Source organism: Ylistrum balloti, unplaced genomic scaffold, assembly GCF_031769215.1.
Source record: "Ylistrum balloti isolate Yb309-2 unplaced genomic scaffold, AGI_CSIRO_Ybal_v1 Utg371054, whole genome shotgun sequence".
Lineage (NCBI taxonomy): Eukaryota > Metazoa > Mollusca > Bivalvia > Pectinida > Pectinidae > Ylistrum > Ylistrum balloti.
Window position 1 is genome coordinate 542,663 of NW_026782583.1, and position 18,657 is coordinate 561,319.

The 18,657-nt window shown below is 37.7% G+C and overlaps 3 protein-coding genes across 3 annotated transcripts; 2 read left to right on the top strand and 1 right to left on the bottom strand.

Annotated features, from left to right (window-relative positions):
• Nucleotides 1-3,507: 3,507 nt before the first annotated feature.
• Nucleotides 3,508-7,944, top strand: LOC132560384 (protein FAM167A-like). The gene is made up of 2 exons (XM_060225052.1): nt 3,508-3,946; nt 7,067-7,944. Exons 1-2 carry the CDS (start codon nt 3,689-3,691, stop codon nt 7,316-7,318), a joined length of 510 nt encoding a protein of 169 aa, XP_060081035.1. The 5' UTR covers nt 3,508-3,688; the 3' UTR covers nt 7,319-7,944.
• A 907-nt stretch (nt 7,945-8,851) lies between these two features.
• On the top strand, nt 8,852-10,585 carry LOC132560377 (cartilage acidic protein 1-like). Its single transcript, XM_060225046.1, has one exon. It carries the CDS (start codon nt 8,852-8,854, stop codon nt 10,583-10,585), a length of 1,734 nt encoding a protein of 577 aa, XP_060081029.1.
• Nucleotides 10,586-14,208: 3,623 nt separating this feature from the next.
• Nucleotides 14,209-15,834, bottom strand: LOC132560378 (cartilage acidic protein 1-like). Its single transcript, XM_060225047.1, has one exon. The coding sequence runs from the start codon at nt 15,832-15,834 to the stop codon at nt 14,209-14,211; it is 1,626 nt and encodes a 541-aa protein (XP_060081030.1).
• Between the last annotated feature and the right edge of the window lie 2,823 nt (nt 15,835-18,657).

Sequence of the window (18,657 nt, forward strand, 5' to 3'; positions counted from 1 at the left end):
TCTCATGGTACCACTAGTGTGGTTATCTCACTCTCTAGGTACAACTAGTGTGGTTATCTCACTCTCTAGTACCACCAGTGTGGTTATCTCACTCTCTAGGTACCACTAGTGTGGTTATCTCACTCTCTTGGTACAACTAGTGTGTTTATCTCACTGTCTTGGTACCACTAGTGTGTTTATCTCACTCTCATGGTACCACTAGTGTGGTTATCTCACTCTCTAGGTACCACTAGTGTGGTTATCTCACTCTCTAGGTACCACTAGTGTGGTTATCTCACTCTCTTGGTACAACTAGTGTGGTTATCTCACTCTCATGGTACCACTAGTGTGGCTATCTCACTCTCTAGGTACCACTAGTGTGGTTATCTCACTCTCTAGGTACCACTAGTGTGGTTATCTCACTCTCATGGTACCACTAGTGTGTTTATCTCACTGTCTTGGTACCACTAGTGTGTTTATCTCACTCTCTAGTACCACTAGTGTGATTATCTCACTCTCTAGTTACCACCAGTGTGGTCATCTCACTCTCTTCGTACCATTAGTGTGGTTATCTCACTCTCTAGGTACCACTAGTGTGGTTATCTCACTCTCTTGGTACCACTAGTGTGTTTATCTCAATGTCTTGGTACCACCAGTGTGGTTATCTCACTCTCTAGGTACCACTAGTGTGGTTATCTCACTCTCTTGGTACCACGTGTGTGGTTATCTCACTCTCTAGGTACCACTAGTGTGGTTATCTCACTCTCTAGGTACAACTAGTGTGGTTATCTCACTCTCTAGTACCACCAGTGTGGTTATCTCACTCTCTTGGTACCACTAGTGTGTTTATCTCACTCTCTTGGTACCACTAGTGTGGTTATCTCACTCTCTAGGTACCACTAGTGTGGTTATCTCACTCTCTTGGTACCACTAGTGTGGTTATCTCACTCTCTTGGTACCACTAGTGTGTTTATCTCACTCTCTTGGTACCACTAGTGTGGTTATCTCACTCTCTAGGTACCACTAGTGTGGTTATCTCACTCTCTTGGTACCACTAGTGTGTTTATCTCACTGTCTTGGTACCACCAGTGTGGTTATCTCACTCTCTAGGTACCACTAGTGTGGTTATCTCACTCTCTTGGTACCACGTGTGTGGTTATCTCACTCTCTAGGTACTACTAGTGTGGTTATCTCACTCTCTAGGTACCACTAGTGTGGTTATCTCACTCTCTGGGTACAACTAGTGTGGTTATCTCACTCTCTATTACCACTAGTGTGTTTATCTCACTCTCATGGTACCACTAGTGTGGTTATCTCACTCTCTAGTACCACCAGTGTGGTAATCTCACTCTCTTGGTACAACTAGTGTGTTTATCTCACTGTCTTGGTACCACTAGTGTGTTTATCTCACTCTCATGGTACCACTAGTGTGGTTATCTCACTCTCTTGGTACCACTAGTGTGGTTATCTCACTCTCTTGGTACCACTAGTGTGTTTATCTCACTCTATAGGTACCACTAGTGTGGTTATCTCACTCTATAGGTACCACTGGTGTGGTTATCTCACTCTCTAGTTACCACTAGTGTGTTTATCTCACTCTCTAGGTACCAACTAGTGTGGTTATCTCACTCTCTAGGTACCACTAGTGTGGCTATCTCACTCTCATGGTACCACTAGTGTGGTTATCTCACTCTCTTGGTACCACCAGTGTGGTTATCTCACTCTCATGGTACCACTAGTGTGATTATCTGACTCTCTTGGTACCACTAGTGTGGTTATCTCACTATCTTGGTACAAATAGTGTGTTTATCTCACTCTCTAGGTACCACTAGTGTGGCTATCTCACTATCTTGGTACCACTAGTGTGATTATCTCACTCTCTAGTTACCACTCGTGTGGTTATCTCACTCTCTTGGTACCACTAGTGTGTTTATCTCACTCTCTAGTACCACTAGTGTGTTTATCTCACTCTCATGGTACCACTAGTGTGGTTATCTCACTCTCTTGTACCACCAGTGTGGTTATCTCACTCTCTTGGTACAACTAGTGTGGTTATCTCACTCTCTAGGTACCACTAGTGTGGTAATCTCACTCTCTTGGTACAACTAGTGTGTTTATCTCACTGTCTTGGTACCACTAGTGTGTTTATCTCACTCTCATGGTACCACTAGTGTGGTTATCTCACTCTCTTGGTACCACTAGTGTGGTTATATCACTCTCTTGGTACCACTAGTGTGTTTATCTCACTCTCTAGTACCACCAGTGTGGTTATCTCACTCTCTTGGTACCACTAGTGTGGTTATCTCACTCTCTTGGTACAACTAGTGTGTTTATCTCACTGTCTTGGTACCACTATTGTGTTTATCTCAATGTCTTGGTACCACCAGTGTGGTTATCTCACTCTCTAGGTACCACTAGTGTGGTTATCTCACTCATTTGGTACCACGTGTGTGGTTATCTCACTCTCTAGGTACCACTAGTGTGGTTATCTCACTCTCTAGGTACAACTAGTGTGGTTATCTCACTCTCTAGTACCACCAGTGTGGTTATCTCACTCTCTTGGTACCACTAGTGTGTTTATCTCACTCTCTTGGTACCACTAGTGTGGTTATCTCACTCTCTAGGTACAACTAGTGTGTTTATCTCACTGTCTTGGTACCACTAGTGTGTTTATCTCACTGTCTTGGTACCACTAGTGTGGTTATCTCACTCTCTTGGTACCACTAGTGTGGTTATCTCACTCTCTTGGTACAACTAGTGTGTTTATCTCACTGTCTTGGTACCACTAGTGTGGTTATCTCACTCTCTAGTACCACCAGTGTGGTTATCTCACTCTCTTGGTACAACTAGTGTGGTTATCTCACTCTCTAGGTACCACTAGTGTGGTAATCTCACTCTCTTGGTACAACTAGTGTGTTTATCTCACTCTCTTGGTACCACTAGTGTGGTTATCTCACTCTCTAGGTACAACTAGTGTGTTTATCTCACTGTCTTGGTACCACTAGTGTGTTTATCTCACTGTCTTGGTACCACTAGTGTGGTTATCTCACTCTCTAGGTACCACTAGTGTGTTTATCTCACTCTCTAGGTACTACTAGTGTGGTTATCTCACTCTCTAGGTACCACTAGTGTGGTTATCTCACTCTCTAGGTACAACTAGTGTGGTTATCTCACTCTCTAGGTACAACTAGTGTGTTTATCTCACTCTCTAGGTACCACTAGTGTGGTTATCTCACTCTCTAGGTACCACTAGTGTTGTTATCTCACTCTCTAGGTACCACTAGTGTGGTTATCTCACTCTCTTGGTACCACTAGTGTCGTTCATTTAATTGGGGACACGAGGACGTAAAAACACGCACAAACGAGGATGGTGTCCTTGGTTATTACGGTAAAGTCAAGTGTATTGCCGGATGTTTAACAATACAGAGAGATACGACATGAGCCGGACATGTAAATAACATATACTTATACACTAACATTTTATGTATATAAATTTCCTGGTGCTAGTCCGACTAGAAACACTGTTGAAATATCACACTTTTTACACCAACCTTGTACAAACATAAATCTCTTGATACTAAATTGTCTTGGATCTCCTTTGAACGTTTCCATGGATTTATAGTGACCAATGTTTTAGCAAGTTTAAAGAATTAAGATCGTTTGAAGTATATCTTTTATTCAGTTACCTTTAACGTGGAGAATTTTCGAAATGATTCGGGAATCAAACCATTTGCTCGATTTGATTGATATAACGAAACGACTGAAGCTGGAACCACTTCCGGATTTAAGCCGGAAGTCATCGGGAAGGCAGTACATGGCAACAAGACGAGGGTATCGTAAGATATCCAGCGGGACCATGCTGTGTGACTTAACAGAGTGCAGGGCACAAGAAGGCAGTTCTGAAAAAGACCACGTATTTAAGGAAATGAGTATGTCCGACAAACTGAAATATGTACATGACTCTAGGGTAAGTAGATAAAAGTCACCAACAGTAAACAATATATAGATTAGCTTATAATATCACCAGACGTGCCCAGTATATTTAACGTCATTTCACCTCAAAGAAATCGGTATAAAGATATATTTATATTCTAACAGTTCTTTCTCCTAATGAATCAATTAACTTAAAATGAGAAAAAATATACTATGAAGGCATTATGAATATACCACCTGAAAGTTGTCATTCTTTCAAATATCTTGCGTTTCAAATTGACAGATCGACAGAATAATTTTTGTGATTTTTTTCTCTGCGAGACACCAAGAACTAAACATATCTTTTTGAAAAAAATGGTTGCGAAAATGTTCATGCAAATATTTCCTTTAGAAGTGTTCAAAGTCAATACAACAGGAAGTGAAAATATAGCAAAGATGTTCTTGAAGAAACAAAACGGATGTTTCTTACGCCAAGATAGGTAGTAATTGGTGTAAACCGGTGTATGCCTGGCGTTCCAGCGTACTCTTGTCGTGGATCTGCGGCGTTTCTTACACTGACCCCCTGTATCTGCATCGTTACGTCATAGAATCCCATCTAAGCTATGATATAACTATGATAGATCATATTTAGGGGGTAGGGTGTTTGATTTTCATACAAATTATTTAAAATAGAAGTTAAGATGTCAATCAACAGTTATCTAAAGCTATTTCGTACAAAAAAAACTCGAATTTCGTCGTACAAATATCAGCGACACGCTATACCTATGTTTAACCAATATTATGTTGAACAAATTGTTCCCGGTATTTTTGTATCCAGGTAACATCATGTGAACATCATGGACCTCATAATTATTCAGTTTAATGACTGAGTTCGGTTCGGCCGACCGTGACTTGACTAAACTGGTTTGTCGGGTAGAAGGCGTTGTGCTATTATGGTAACCGGAGATAAAAAAGATAGTTCAGACATTGTTTTGATACCTTTCTTTCGTGTTTTGTTCAATATACATATCTTTCACATTTTTTCATGGAATATTGTATCTGATGTAATATGTACATTGATAGGTAATTTTTGTTTTGAGATAAAGTAGAAGTTAATGACACTGTTCATAGCTGGATTTGACGTTTCACTGTTGTTTTGTATTTCTCATGAAGCTCGGGAACGGTCCTGTCTGTGCCGTCGTGGTTGTGCCCTTGGGCAGGACGATTTACACTTACTGTTCTGGATGACATTTGAAAGGTCTCTCGTATTTTCTTCTGTTGGTTTGCCACCGGCTACTTCAAGGAAAACCCGTCTCAAAACAACTATAGTCGTTTATGGACATGAACACAACAATTATTTGGGGAAAGTCTATGTTTACACTTGTCCATTAACAACTGTGACCTGGTTACACTTATAGGTATATCTTGACCCACTTTTGTGACCCAGTTACACGGATATCAATCAATCTGCAAGTGTAACCTGGCTTACGATAACGGCCATTTTGTAACTCAGTCTCATATTTCAACTCTCTATTGTAATCGGGTAACAGTGTTGGTTGAATGTCAGTAGTGGGTGTTACACTCTTCGCCTATTGTATCGGTCAGTTATATGGTAAAATACGTTCTTTACACGCTGATGTCCCTCTACGTTCGCTGATGTAGAAAAGTTGAGAGAACATCACCCTTTAAATTAAAATGCAGGGAAGTTTGCGTCATCAAATACAATTTAATTGACAGCAATAACTTGATCACAAGAGAGTGTGTGATTAATAACAGTTTTCCGGAATTTCTGTTAAAATTGGAGTTTTATTACATAAGACGATAAAGTCACTATACGAGCATGACAGTTATGTTTAATTTTCGGAATGGTGATAATAACGACATGGATTTTGTTACAGATTATTCTGTCTAAAATTGAAGCCCAGCACATTATCACAATACTTGTACAATAGAAATTATGCAGTGAATCTTCATATGATAAATCAACACAATATTGAGGGTAAAAATTCAGGGCGAGTTTGTGTTGCAGAACATCAAGAGAGTCCAGTGTTACGGATCGTAAGCACTAAAACGTAATCACAATACGAAATAGAAAAATTAGTTTTTTCGGTAAGAGGACATCATATCGAGATTCTGAAGGTCCTGGTTGAATCACCATACTCGACTTAACGAAATTTCAGGTTAATGTAACGAATCATTGTCAGGTGAAACTGATGCAAATCGTAATAAAAGAAACTATAGTTCGAAAATGATGAATAGGACAAAATAACGAATTATTTCTAGATAGTAAATATACGTTCAGTTACATGCAATAATATGTCTAAATAGTAAGTCCTGAAAACATGGATTAAGAATAACCTCTCAATCTTCTCCGTCCTCCGTTATAACTTCCGTTATACGCCTCTTCCCAGTTTTTATCAAACTCGATAGGCTTCATCATCCTAACAGGGAGTTGTCGTGTCCTGGTTCGACTGTATTTTAAGAGTTACTGCCCCTTATTGTATTCATAATGTTTGTCTTTTCCAGAGATTCCCTCTCTCAGTTTTCAGTCAATCAAATTAAAATTGGAGATGTGATTTACCGAATCGCAAGTTGATTTTCTTTTTTAAAGAAACTTTTGGCCGTTGTGTTTTTTTGCATTTCGATACTATAACATTATACGGAGATTACCTTCCGCAATATTCCACTAAGTCCATATTTGTATACTATTTGATAAAATAAATCATGAATATTCCTTTATCATGGGATGAGCGTATGATGTCCTGTGGTTCTCTTGTTTGTAGGAATTGTTGTTATGACATAGTGATAAAGAACATCGAATCCTGCACAGGGGAATCTGGATGTTTTAATCAGACATTTTGAAATCTGGAAATCAATTTCCTTCAAGCTTACGAATTTTGGTCCTCCACCAAAGCATCTTTTAAACCAGAAACTCGCTGATGCAACAATGTCAAAAAAGAATATAAGAACATTATGTAAACATTGATCAAAAGTAAAATATTACTTTTGCTTCAGAAATTTTTCTTTTGGTCTAAAATTAAATCAGATTCTCGAAATTAATTTTGAAGATCATTTACAAGAGAATGTGCAATAAGAAGAGAAAAAAGTTAGAAAACTGTGAAAAAGTAAAAATAAAAACAAGATTTATTATAATATGTTGTTCTTCAACTTCCAGAAAGAAATTGCTGTAAAGGACCAAGAACTTTCTAAACAGTTACTTCACATTTATGTGCAAATCCGCCAAATGAAAGTTCAGCAGTCGTGCATGTATCATCAAGATCTTCTAGATGATGTTTTTAGAGACATAAGCGACGAGAAGGAATTGCCGGATGTGTGTGATTTGCCAGTGCGTAAGCGGAACAAGGCCTTACAACAATTGGGTGTGACGCGAATGAATATCCACTCAAAGCGGTTTTCCTGCTCTTGACATACTTTAACTTCACACAAAAGAAAAAGAAATATTACAGATGACGGCTACGATTTTATACAATATACACACGATTGTATACAGTATAAACAAACTGCACTCACTCGAAATCTAGGACGCGATCAGTTTCTGTTGTGTATCGTATAAGGGGAGATAATGCGTATTGGAAAGACAGCTCTAGAGGCACATCATTTCTTGTTTACAATGTAAGTTTCCCTTACGATTTTTGAAAACAAATCCTCGTACTTTCACGCATACTTCCAACAGGATGGATTTGTAAATATTTTTTCGCAAATCAATATTTTTATACTTCTGAGTTCTATAACATCCTATTTTGTTGTTTTTTAGAAGATATTTTAACCAATTTGCATTACACATTTGATGTGTTAGTCAGTAAACACAGTTTATCTGTCACAGGAATTAACACATGGATTCAGTTTTGATATCTTATTAACCAAAAGAAAATGCGGACTTTTTGAATTTACAATATTTTTTTCTATGGATTATGTAAACTGATGCTATTTTGAGAAGAAATATAAAAGAAAAAAAATCACGTGATATGGCAAGTAATCTAAAACTTATCACATCCGTTAAGGGAACCTAACTTATGCTGTCCATTTCTACATTTTAAAGACGTATGACGACTGTGCTTCAATACTCAAACTTATCATTACCAATTCTCAGAGAGAGAGAGAGAGAGAGAGAGAGAGAGAGAGAGAGAGAGAGAGAGAGAGAGAGAGAGAGAGAGAGAGAGAGAGAGAGAGTTCACTTCACCTCCATAAATGTCTTCGACACAATCGTCAGCTGAATGGCAACTGCAAAATTTCATCACTGGATTGGTGTGACTATTATTATAAAAGAAATTATATATATAGATGATATGTAATATCACACGCAGGAGCTGCATTTGTATTGTGTGTGTGTGTGTGTGTGTGTGAGAGAGAGAGAGAGAGAGAGAGAGAGAGAGAGAGAGAGAGAGAGAGAGAGAGAGAGAGAGAGAGAGAGAGAGAGAGAGAGAGAGAAGGATGTAAACAAAGTCATTGCGCATACGCCTTTATAATATCATTCAGTTCATACCAACTCTACTTTTCTATCATTCTCCATAATATGTGCTCCTGGTAATTATACAACAGATACATTTCCAATAGAACCATTCATATTGTCCCCACGTGACTAATGCTTACAAATGTCTGATGCTGTGATGACTGATCAGGTGATATGTAAAGAGTACATCATGTATAACAGCCACTTGTTTTATAACGTCTATATACATGTAGAAGGTACGACTGTGCATAAAATAACCCGCTATCGAGTGGTAATCTATCAAATACCACATCATGTCTCGTGCGGACTCTGGTCAGTGTAAACACTCTACTTCCACGCTGATCTATAAACACCATCATATGGACGACACCCACACACACTATGGACACTGCAATACCCTATTGCTTCTTAATGCTAACGATTTCGCCAATAAATTCGATGTTTGTGTCGAGGTCACATGACCTATTACGTCTGTTCGAGACCAAAGAAATGACATACGGTGCTGCTGTCAGTGACGTCAGTGGAGATGGACATTTGGACATTATTGTGGCAAGCTTTAGCAGTTCTAACATCGTCCTGTCATACGACAACAAAAGTCGCGCCTTAAAAAACATTGCCGTGACTGGCACTCCGTTCGAAGCTCTCATGGACTCTGAGGGTCGGGCAGTGGGCGTCGCTGCGTGTGACATTGATGGCGACGGACGAGAAGAAATTTATATTCTTAATTCTAATGCTGATATCAACTGGCGGGAAAAGCACAGCGACAAAGTATTCAAGTATGTAGAAAACAGGTATGTGGATCTGTTGTCAGATTCCGTTAATGCTTGGATACAGGAAGTGACGTATATGGGTCACTCTGTTACGTGTATCGATAGACAAGGTAAAGGTCGTTATGCTTTTGCTGTGATGACCTCCTCACAAAGCGGGGATGAGCGATTCCTTCTTTTAGAAATGGACACATCCCATCCAGCCAATAACATCACTAGCGGGCCAATCGTCTTAAAAGACGTTGCAAAGGAAGCCGGTTTGGACATTGTGACGGGTGGAAGAGGTTTTGCAATTGGACCAATTCTGGGAACAGATGGACGATCGGACATTTTCGTAAATATTAATGGTGAGCGGAATGAAATAGGTGAAAACAAACTTTTTATGAACATTGGAGGTGGCAAGTTTAGAAATGTAGCCCGACAATTAGGTTTGACAGACAGACATCAAAAGGGGCGTGACGTTGCCTTAGGGGATATTAATCAAGATGGTCTTGTAGATATTATTGCCGGGAATTGGTTAGGACCGCAAAGATTGTTCATTCAGCAGATTTCATCCTATAGCAAAAATGTTAAATTTATCGATATGGCCCATTTAAATATGCGACAGGGTTCCGCCCTATGTTCTATAGCGCTAGCGGACTTCAATAACGACGGTTACACTGAAATAATGTTCAACAACGTTATGCATCATGGAGCCCAACCAAATAGGCTTTTCACAGTAAACACAACAAAACTCTCAACGGGGCATGATTTTGAAATAACAGAGGTTAGTATTGGGGATGCTCTCGAGCCAAGAGCTTATAGTACCGGAAGTCTCGTTACTGATATCGACATGGACGGTGTCCTTGACCTTCTTATAACTCATGGTGAGTCTTCCGGTCAAACTATTACATTATATTCCACAGCGTCTGCAATCGAAACAATGACTAATTTTACATTTCAACGTTCACATATAGCTCGAAATAAAACTTTTGTTACTAATTTGACTCGAAACATACTTCGTAATAAATCCTTAAGTATCTCCAGATTTGAAAATTACTGGGTAAGAATAATTCCTAAAACCCGATACGCAGCACCAGCAAGAGGGTCAAAGGTCACCTTGGTGTTGGCCGGAGGTGAAATGATGACCCAGATCATTGACGGAGGGTCCGGATATCGAGGTCGCATTGAACCAGTGGCTCATTTCGGAATCGGGAGAAATCCGAATGTGCTATTGTTGGAAGTGCAGTGGCCTGACGGGAAGATTTATCAGCGGGAAATGGGGGTGGGAGATTTAAACAGTGTTCTTGAAATTCGTTGGTCTCACCTTTACAAATATAAGAGTATATTTGAAAACAAACACGTGGACAAACAACTTCGGAGAAGGAGTAGAAGTGCATGCGTATACCCTAGTAATGTGTTTGTGATACTGCTGTGCTGTTTGTGTATTGTCTTGTGGTGCTCTCAGTTCGTGTAATGAATCTGTGCAAAAGTTGGATTGTGAATTCTGTGGTTCTTCTAGACTAAAATATACAAACAAATCCGTCTAACAAACAAGGACATGAAGATGTTTCTAAAAGCAGAAATAAATAACGTAAGTTTACATATCGGGAAAACATATCTTTCATATTTTTTTGTGAAGCTCAGGTAACTTTTGTCAAAACACGCCAATAACGATGACCTTTATATGTGTTATCTTCGCGTGCGGATTCGTCATGGTTTGTACACAGTAACAACAGTGTGACGTGAAAACTCAGCTGGAAAACAAAAAAAAATGTCTATGTTTGTATAAACAACCACACGACCTTCTCTACTGTTGATGGATTGACGATTAATTATAAAATATCGGTAATTTTTTCTCAAGTGTATTTCGTTTCGAAAAGATATCATACAAGTGATTGTAATTTTTCCTCAACAAGCATTATTGTACAGGTACCTATTAAACAAATAATTTTGTTTGTTAGAAATGTGAAATAAATAATTGTCATTTTGGAAGTCAAACGTAAAAATTGCTCCAATTAATTTTATCGTTAAGGGGGAATCTTCAGAAAGAAAAGTACCTCATCGCAGTCACTATACTTTGGTCTGTGGCTATAAGATAAGTGAAAATTTCGCAAATTAAATATTTTAGTTATTTCCCTCGGTCTAAAGTTGTGCCAGAATTAAAAAAAAATTTGTTAAGCATGATACGGTCTGAAAGTGGCCATCTTGATTTTGAAAGTTAGATTTCATCACTAATGGAGAGATCTCTACACTTTGTGTGCATGTTTAAGTTTAAACGAATTGGAGGAACAGACCAAACGACCGGCGGCCATCTTGGATTTTGATGAAGATTTATTTGATTTCGATAGATCTTTTTTAGGTTAACATGGCTAACAATGAGCTCTCACATGATATAATCAAAACGAAAAAGAGGACATATAGAAGAAATAACAACATCGAATACGTAGAAAATTATAAAAAAAAAATCAAACGAGAGTGGTAATCAAGGTCCCTCTGAGAAAATATGAAATGCTTTCATTTCTAGTTATAATATACGTGTATACAAATTTTCTTCCTTTAGAATTTTTTTATTCTTTTTATTATTAATTTCGTTGTTATTATCTTCAATGAGGGGAAAATCGACTTAAGTTAAAAGGAGATAAATAAATGTTGACTATCCGTCCTTTGACTAAGCCCAGATAACGTATCACTTTTTTTCTCTCTTGTCTGACCTTTACTCTCTTATCTGACCTTTACTCTCTTGTCTGACCTTTACTCTCTTGTCTGACCTTTACTCTCTTATCTGACCTTTACTCTCTTGTCTGACCTTTACTCTTTTATCTGACTTTTACTCTCTTCTCTGACTTTTACTCTCTTATCTGACCTTTACTCTCTTGTCTGACCTTTACTCTTTTATCTGACTTTTACTCTCTTCTCTGACTTTTACTCTCTTATATGACCTTTACTCTCTTGTCTGACCTTTACTTATTGACGCATTCTGGACATTCCAGTGATCACATATTTTCGGACGATTGACACGTGACCTGAATACTTGTCACTAGTCATCTTCAACTGATATCTATATTATAGCAAGACACGTGTACATTGTAGTTTGTACTTTGTATCGTGCACATTTAGAATTCCTGGATATTTATATCATAACTGTATACACGTACATGTATACAGAATCTTCCTTTCATAAGAGCCTTTTATGACATGGATATTCAAAGTTAGTATTGTACGAGCTTTGCAAAATAAAACCAATTTATCATAAAACTCAGAGACAATATATTTTTATAGATTTTAATGTTAAAACGTCGAGAAAAAACAAACGAAGGCAACCATTTTGTTGTTACATTTTCAATTCATTTATGATACTATGACATCGCAATCAATTTCTGGCTGGTGCAGCCAATGAAAACGCCCTCAAGGTATCTTACTCTAGTGACATAAATTAAAAAATACCACACTGGAAAACAGGCGGATCACGTGATAAAATCTTATGTGCATTGTGCTTTATGGGAAATCGTCATATTTGAATCAATTACACTAAAATATGAACTTTTTAGAATTACCCAGTTTTTATTTACATGTTCAAAATATCTATCAATGCATACTTTTGCAAGGTATAGCTATCTGTAAGTTGTATAAGATACTAGCAGTTGCAATTAATCGTTATAAATATATATTAGTCGCCCCGACTGGAAATCCCAAATAATGACAAATGTTTGTCATTTATTAGTTGTCACAAGCTATCATCACCGTCATGTGACTTAGTCATGCGTTGTAAAGTTTGACCCGTTACTCATGACGACGAGCGTGGTCAACGACTGACCTTGGACACTGTATATACATATACCGGTCTTGATTAACCGTCCATTTAATCATAATAAAAAAATCTACAACATGTACCATTAACGCTCTTATTGAAAAACTATTCGGTATGGCTTAATATGGATTTTGACCACGTGATTATGGAAGGGGAATTTCAACGGTATACTGCAGATTGTCAGCTCCATTCCCCCATTTTTGTTTTAATAAATAAGTTACAATATCGATTGATAATGTTATGGGGTAGTCACAAATTTCTGGTTTTGTCTTGCTACACAAACTATCTACAACACAAATAAGAATATTCAATTTGATTTTTATTTTGTTGACTTTATTGTTGTATTGAATAAAATATTGTTTAAACTAAACGTGACTTTATTTAAAAGTTTATTTAAAATATGATTAGTCTTCACATTGTAAATTAAGGTATATGTAAAATCAAAATCAGACATGACCAAGATCTTCTAACACGTATTGGTGACATAAAACAATATACTTCCTCTTGTGTCTCGTCTCCACTTTTCCATTGTCTTCTATAGTGTCACTATCGCTTGGTTCGGCAAGATTACGTCTGCCAGACGTCACCAATAAAAAAGACGTTATGTGGGTAACACTTGTCAGCATCTGTCTGCCGACCTGTTGGCATGTTAGAGGTCGTGACAGAACTACATAATACCGGCTGGTCACCTGAGAAGAGTTATATGCCTATAAAGAATAGATCAATTGAATGTTATACCGAACGTAGTGATAACTCTATCTACGATTCCCAGGCTCCACTTTCACGAATCTGCCATAGGAAATCATACAAAAATTAGGAAAAAGCTCACATGTAATGAAATTTCCTTGACTTATGAAACGTTTCCCATAGGGAATTTTAAGTTAAGGAAGATTCATGAAACTGGGACCAGGATTAATAACACATTATTTTCTAAATTGCATCTCAGAAATTGTGAAAATTAGCAAATAATATAAAGGAAATGTCCAGCTTATTTCGTGTTTTTTTTTTGAATTTTTTGTTCTGGAAAATGTCCTGATATTTTGAATTGTAGATAAATCACTGCCGAGTGCGATTTCGAATTAGAATGACATGTCACGGCATATTTAGAAGTGAAACAATAATACGACACAAATGAAGATGATAGAAAATATTTGAATATGATAGGTAAATATCCCATATTTATATAGGATTTATATAACCCAACACTGTTAAGGACCAGACAGCAAAATATAAGAAATACATGTTTTTAAACCGTAATAAAAGAGATTTGACCACAATATCCTACAAACTTACGTCGGGGCACTGTACACTGACCACCCCCAGTCAATAGTGTGTACTTGATTTAATTCAAACCTATTCAATCGTTTGGTGTATGTCCGCCCATCAGGCCATCGGACGAACAAAGAGTTTGGGAAAGCTGATCCCAAACCGAAATGAGCGATGGGTTCCATCTGACACAAATATCCTGAACCACCATCGATCACTTGTGAGAGTTGTCTCCCGTTTGGGAAGTTCAGCGTCACAAGAGCACCACGTGCTGGTCCGCCATATACGGTCTTTGGTGCCACACGTACCCATCTATTCCACTTAGAAGACGAGGCACGAAACACAGTGAGCGGAGATGTAGACGGATCCGCGAAACTATCAGCATGAGATAGAATCATATCTAATGTCCCATCTTCGTCCAAGTCTGCGTAACTTCCGCCTGTCCCACATCCGTACGGTTCACTTGCCATTCCAGCATCACCGACATTTTGTCTTATTCCGCTTCCAAATTTGGATATGGTTGTGAGACGATTATTTACTGGTGCTCCATCTCTGCTACAGAAATGATTAAAGAATATATCAGTTTGTCCATCATTGTTAAAATCTGCTACCATAACAGTTCTGACCAATGACGGATTGTCAAATTGTGTGTTTGCGATATTTCGAAATCTACCGGTATCTTTATCCTGCAAATAAAGTCGATGGTGTCCGTTCCAGTTTCCAACGACAATATCGATCCAGCCGTTCTCGTCAAAGTCGCCAAGGGCAACCCCACGTGCGTTACTATACCCATCGGCCAGATTCAATTTTACAGCTACATCAGCAAAACTTCCGTTTCCAAGGTTTTTGAACAAGAAGTTGTCACCCGAAAGTTTTAACCAGGGGCTGTTTTCGTTTCCGAAAAATATGTCCGAGCGACCGTTATTTCCGAGTATAGGTCCAACAACGACTCCTCTCCCGCCGGTCGCCTTAGCAATCCCTACTTTTTCGGCCACATCGACTAATACAATATTTCCAGTGCGGACGTAATTATCACGATGACCAATGTCCATTTCAATCATGGCAAATTTACCATGTTTATCGTTAGCATAAGCAGTTATTATAAAAGAATAGCGGCCACGACCTGTTCTGTCAATACAGGCAACTGAACGTCCGGCGTAATTCTTTGCCGAAATGTTTCTGTTGATGGGATCAGAATATAGATCTACATAAGAACCGTTTCTCCATTTAAACAACTTATCGCTGTACGGAGATAGACCAGCGAATGCCTTGTTTGTGTTAAGGACATATATTTCCTCTTTTCCGTCGCCATCTATGTCGCATGCAGCCACGCCTATGGCCTGTCCTGGCTCATCCATGATGGCGGCATAGGGAGAGTTCCGAACTGCAATGTTAATGAGACGTTTTGCTTTGAAGTCATATTTCAGAACAAAATTTGGTCCATCGAATCCCGCCACTATCCAATCAATGTGACCGTCATCATTTACATCACTCGCTGCAATACCGTAGTGACGTTGTCTTGTTTTAATATCCTTCATCCATGTTTGCTTCGCACGAAAAATTCCCTCTGTGACGTCAAAAATGTTACACAGAATAAAGAACACAATTAAAATGTAGATGATGTTCGTGATGAACGGGTGTTCTCTCATGGTCTTCCCTGCTTTATTAAAAAGTCCCTGTCTTCCGTAGATTCGAATTCAATTTCTTAATTTGTAGTATATGTCACAATGCATTGCACATTCATTTCACAGTAGAAACACACGAAACACCTCTATCCGTCGATAGACCCGGCCGGTTAAATAACACGTGTGTGTTATTACCGTAAATGTCTGCACACTCCTCTGACAATGAAACCTTTATCATCGGCCTGTTTTATATGTTTTCTACTTGTCGTGCTTGTTGATTTTCCGAATCTACGTATCAGTCTTATACAAGTCTTGAGAAGAGAGGCCCACGAAGGGATTTGCCCCCAATTCCGGAATATAATTTAATTTGGGCACTGATGTTAACAACAAAATATTTTTCTGCACAATTGTTTCCGAGTGTTTATGAAAACAGCCAGTTTGTAAAAATAAATAATAGAACAAAGTGTTTGCAAAATTTTGGATTCGTTTTCTTTCGGCGATTTCATCCCTCGTCATTACAATAAAACCCTCGTCCACTTAGTCACATGATCAAAAGTCTGTTCGTCAATGACCAATAAAACATATTGGAGCTGACATATGACGCCATTCTGGTCACCTATAACTGCTATAAGGATCCCCGAAGGACAGACGTCACCGCAAGTTATTGCCTAAGGAAACTTACATATCTGGACAAAATGCTTGGCGATATTACCTGTTGACACAACTGACTTCATGTTAATCAGTACAATGCTCGTATCCCACACCCTGACTTGTTCGCATATGCTCTGGGCGTTGTAATATCCACTGATCAAAGAGAAATCAGGATATTGAAATTGTACAGGAATTCAGAATAGGACGGGATACTAACATGTTCAACGAATTTAACCTTGCAATCTGCCTCAGACATTGGACAAGCAAAGCATAGACGCATTCTAAAATATGTATATATAGTCACATATATCAAGTGTACTGTCTAGTAGCCGTTGCATTGATTCACGTACAACATACTTGTTCTTATACAATGACCTATTAGTTATGTTCAAATAAGGGATACTAGAATCTGTTGATAATGTGACGAAAGCTTACATTTTCTAAGAATGAAAATCTAAAGGATTTTCTTTTTAACATATCATGAAGTCTTTTTGAAAATATTTTCCATTTTTATGTAAACATGAAGAAATAGTGACAAAAGTCTCCGATTTCGTAACATTCAAATTCAATAATTGAAAATATCCTAAAGTACATATCTTCACATTTAAGTGCATACATATTATCATGGTCTACTGAATGTTTCAGGCCAGGATATCATTAATTCTAAATTTCTCATTTGCTGAATTTATTAAAAAGCATTAGTTGACTATATATGTATCAGATTTGAAGTTAATTAGAGTGTCAAATTTTACAAAGATCGGTTGCTATTAAAATTATCTATATGTTTACAAAGTGTAAAATTTCACAAACTTTGATTACTGCTAGCAAAATGTTTATAACGAGTCAAATGACAAATTTCACAGTTTGATTACTACTAGCTAAACGTTTACAACGCGTCAAATAACAAATTTCACTGTTTGATTACTACTAGCTAAATGTTTACAACGCGTCAAATGACAAATTTCACAGTTAATTACTACTAGCTAAATGTTTACAACGCGTCAAATGACAAATTTCACTGTTTGATTACTACTAGCTAAACGTTTACAACGCGTCAAATGACAAATTTCACTGTTTGATTACTACTAGCTAAACGTTTACAACGCGTCAAATGACAAATTTCACTGTTTGATTACTACTAGCTAAATGTTTACAACGCGTCAAATGACAAATTTCACTGTTTGATTACTACTAGCTAAACGTTTACAACGCATCAAATGACAAATTTCACAGTTAGATTACTACTAGCTAAACGTTTACAACGCGTCAAATGACAGATTTCACTGTTTGATTACTACTAGCTAAACGTTTACAACGCGTCAAATGACAAATTTCACAGTTTGATTACTACTAGCTAAACGTTTACAACGCGTCAAATGACAAATTTCACTGTTTGATTACTACTAGCTAAACGTTTACAACCCGTCAAATGACAAATTTCACAGTTAATTACTACTAGCTAAACGTTTACAACGCGTCAAATGACAAATTTCACTGTTTGATTACTACTAGCTAAACGTTTACAACGCGTCAAATGACAAATTTCACTGTTTGATTACTACTAGCTAAACGTTTACAATGCGTCAAATGACAAATTTCACTGTTTGATTACTACTAGCTAAACGTTTACAACGCGTCAAATGACAAATTTCACTGTTTGATTACTACTAGCTAAACGTTTACAACGCGTCAAATGACAAATTTCACTGTTTGATTACTACTAGCTAAACGTTTACAACGCGTCAAATGACAAATTTCACAGTTAATTACTACTAGCTAAACGTTTACAACGCGTCAAATGACAAATTTCACTGTTTGATTACTACTAGCTAAATGTTTACAACGCGTCAAATGACAAATTTCACTGTTTGATTACTACTAGCTAAACGTTTACAACGCGTCAAATGACAAATTTCACTGTTTGATTACTACTAGCTAAACGTTTACAACGCGTCAAATGACAAATTTCACAGTTTGATTACTACTAGCTAAATGTTTACAACGCGTCAAATGACAAATTTCACTGTTTGATTACTACTAGCTAAACATTTACAACGCGTCAAATGACAAATTTCACAGTTAATTACTACTAGCTAAATGTTTACAACGCGTCAAATGACAAATTTCACTGTTTGATTACTACTAGCTTAACGTTTACAACGCATCAAATGACAAATTTCACTGTTTGATTACTAC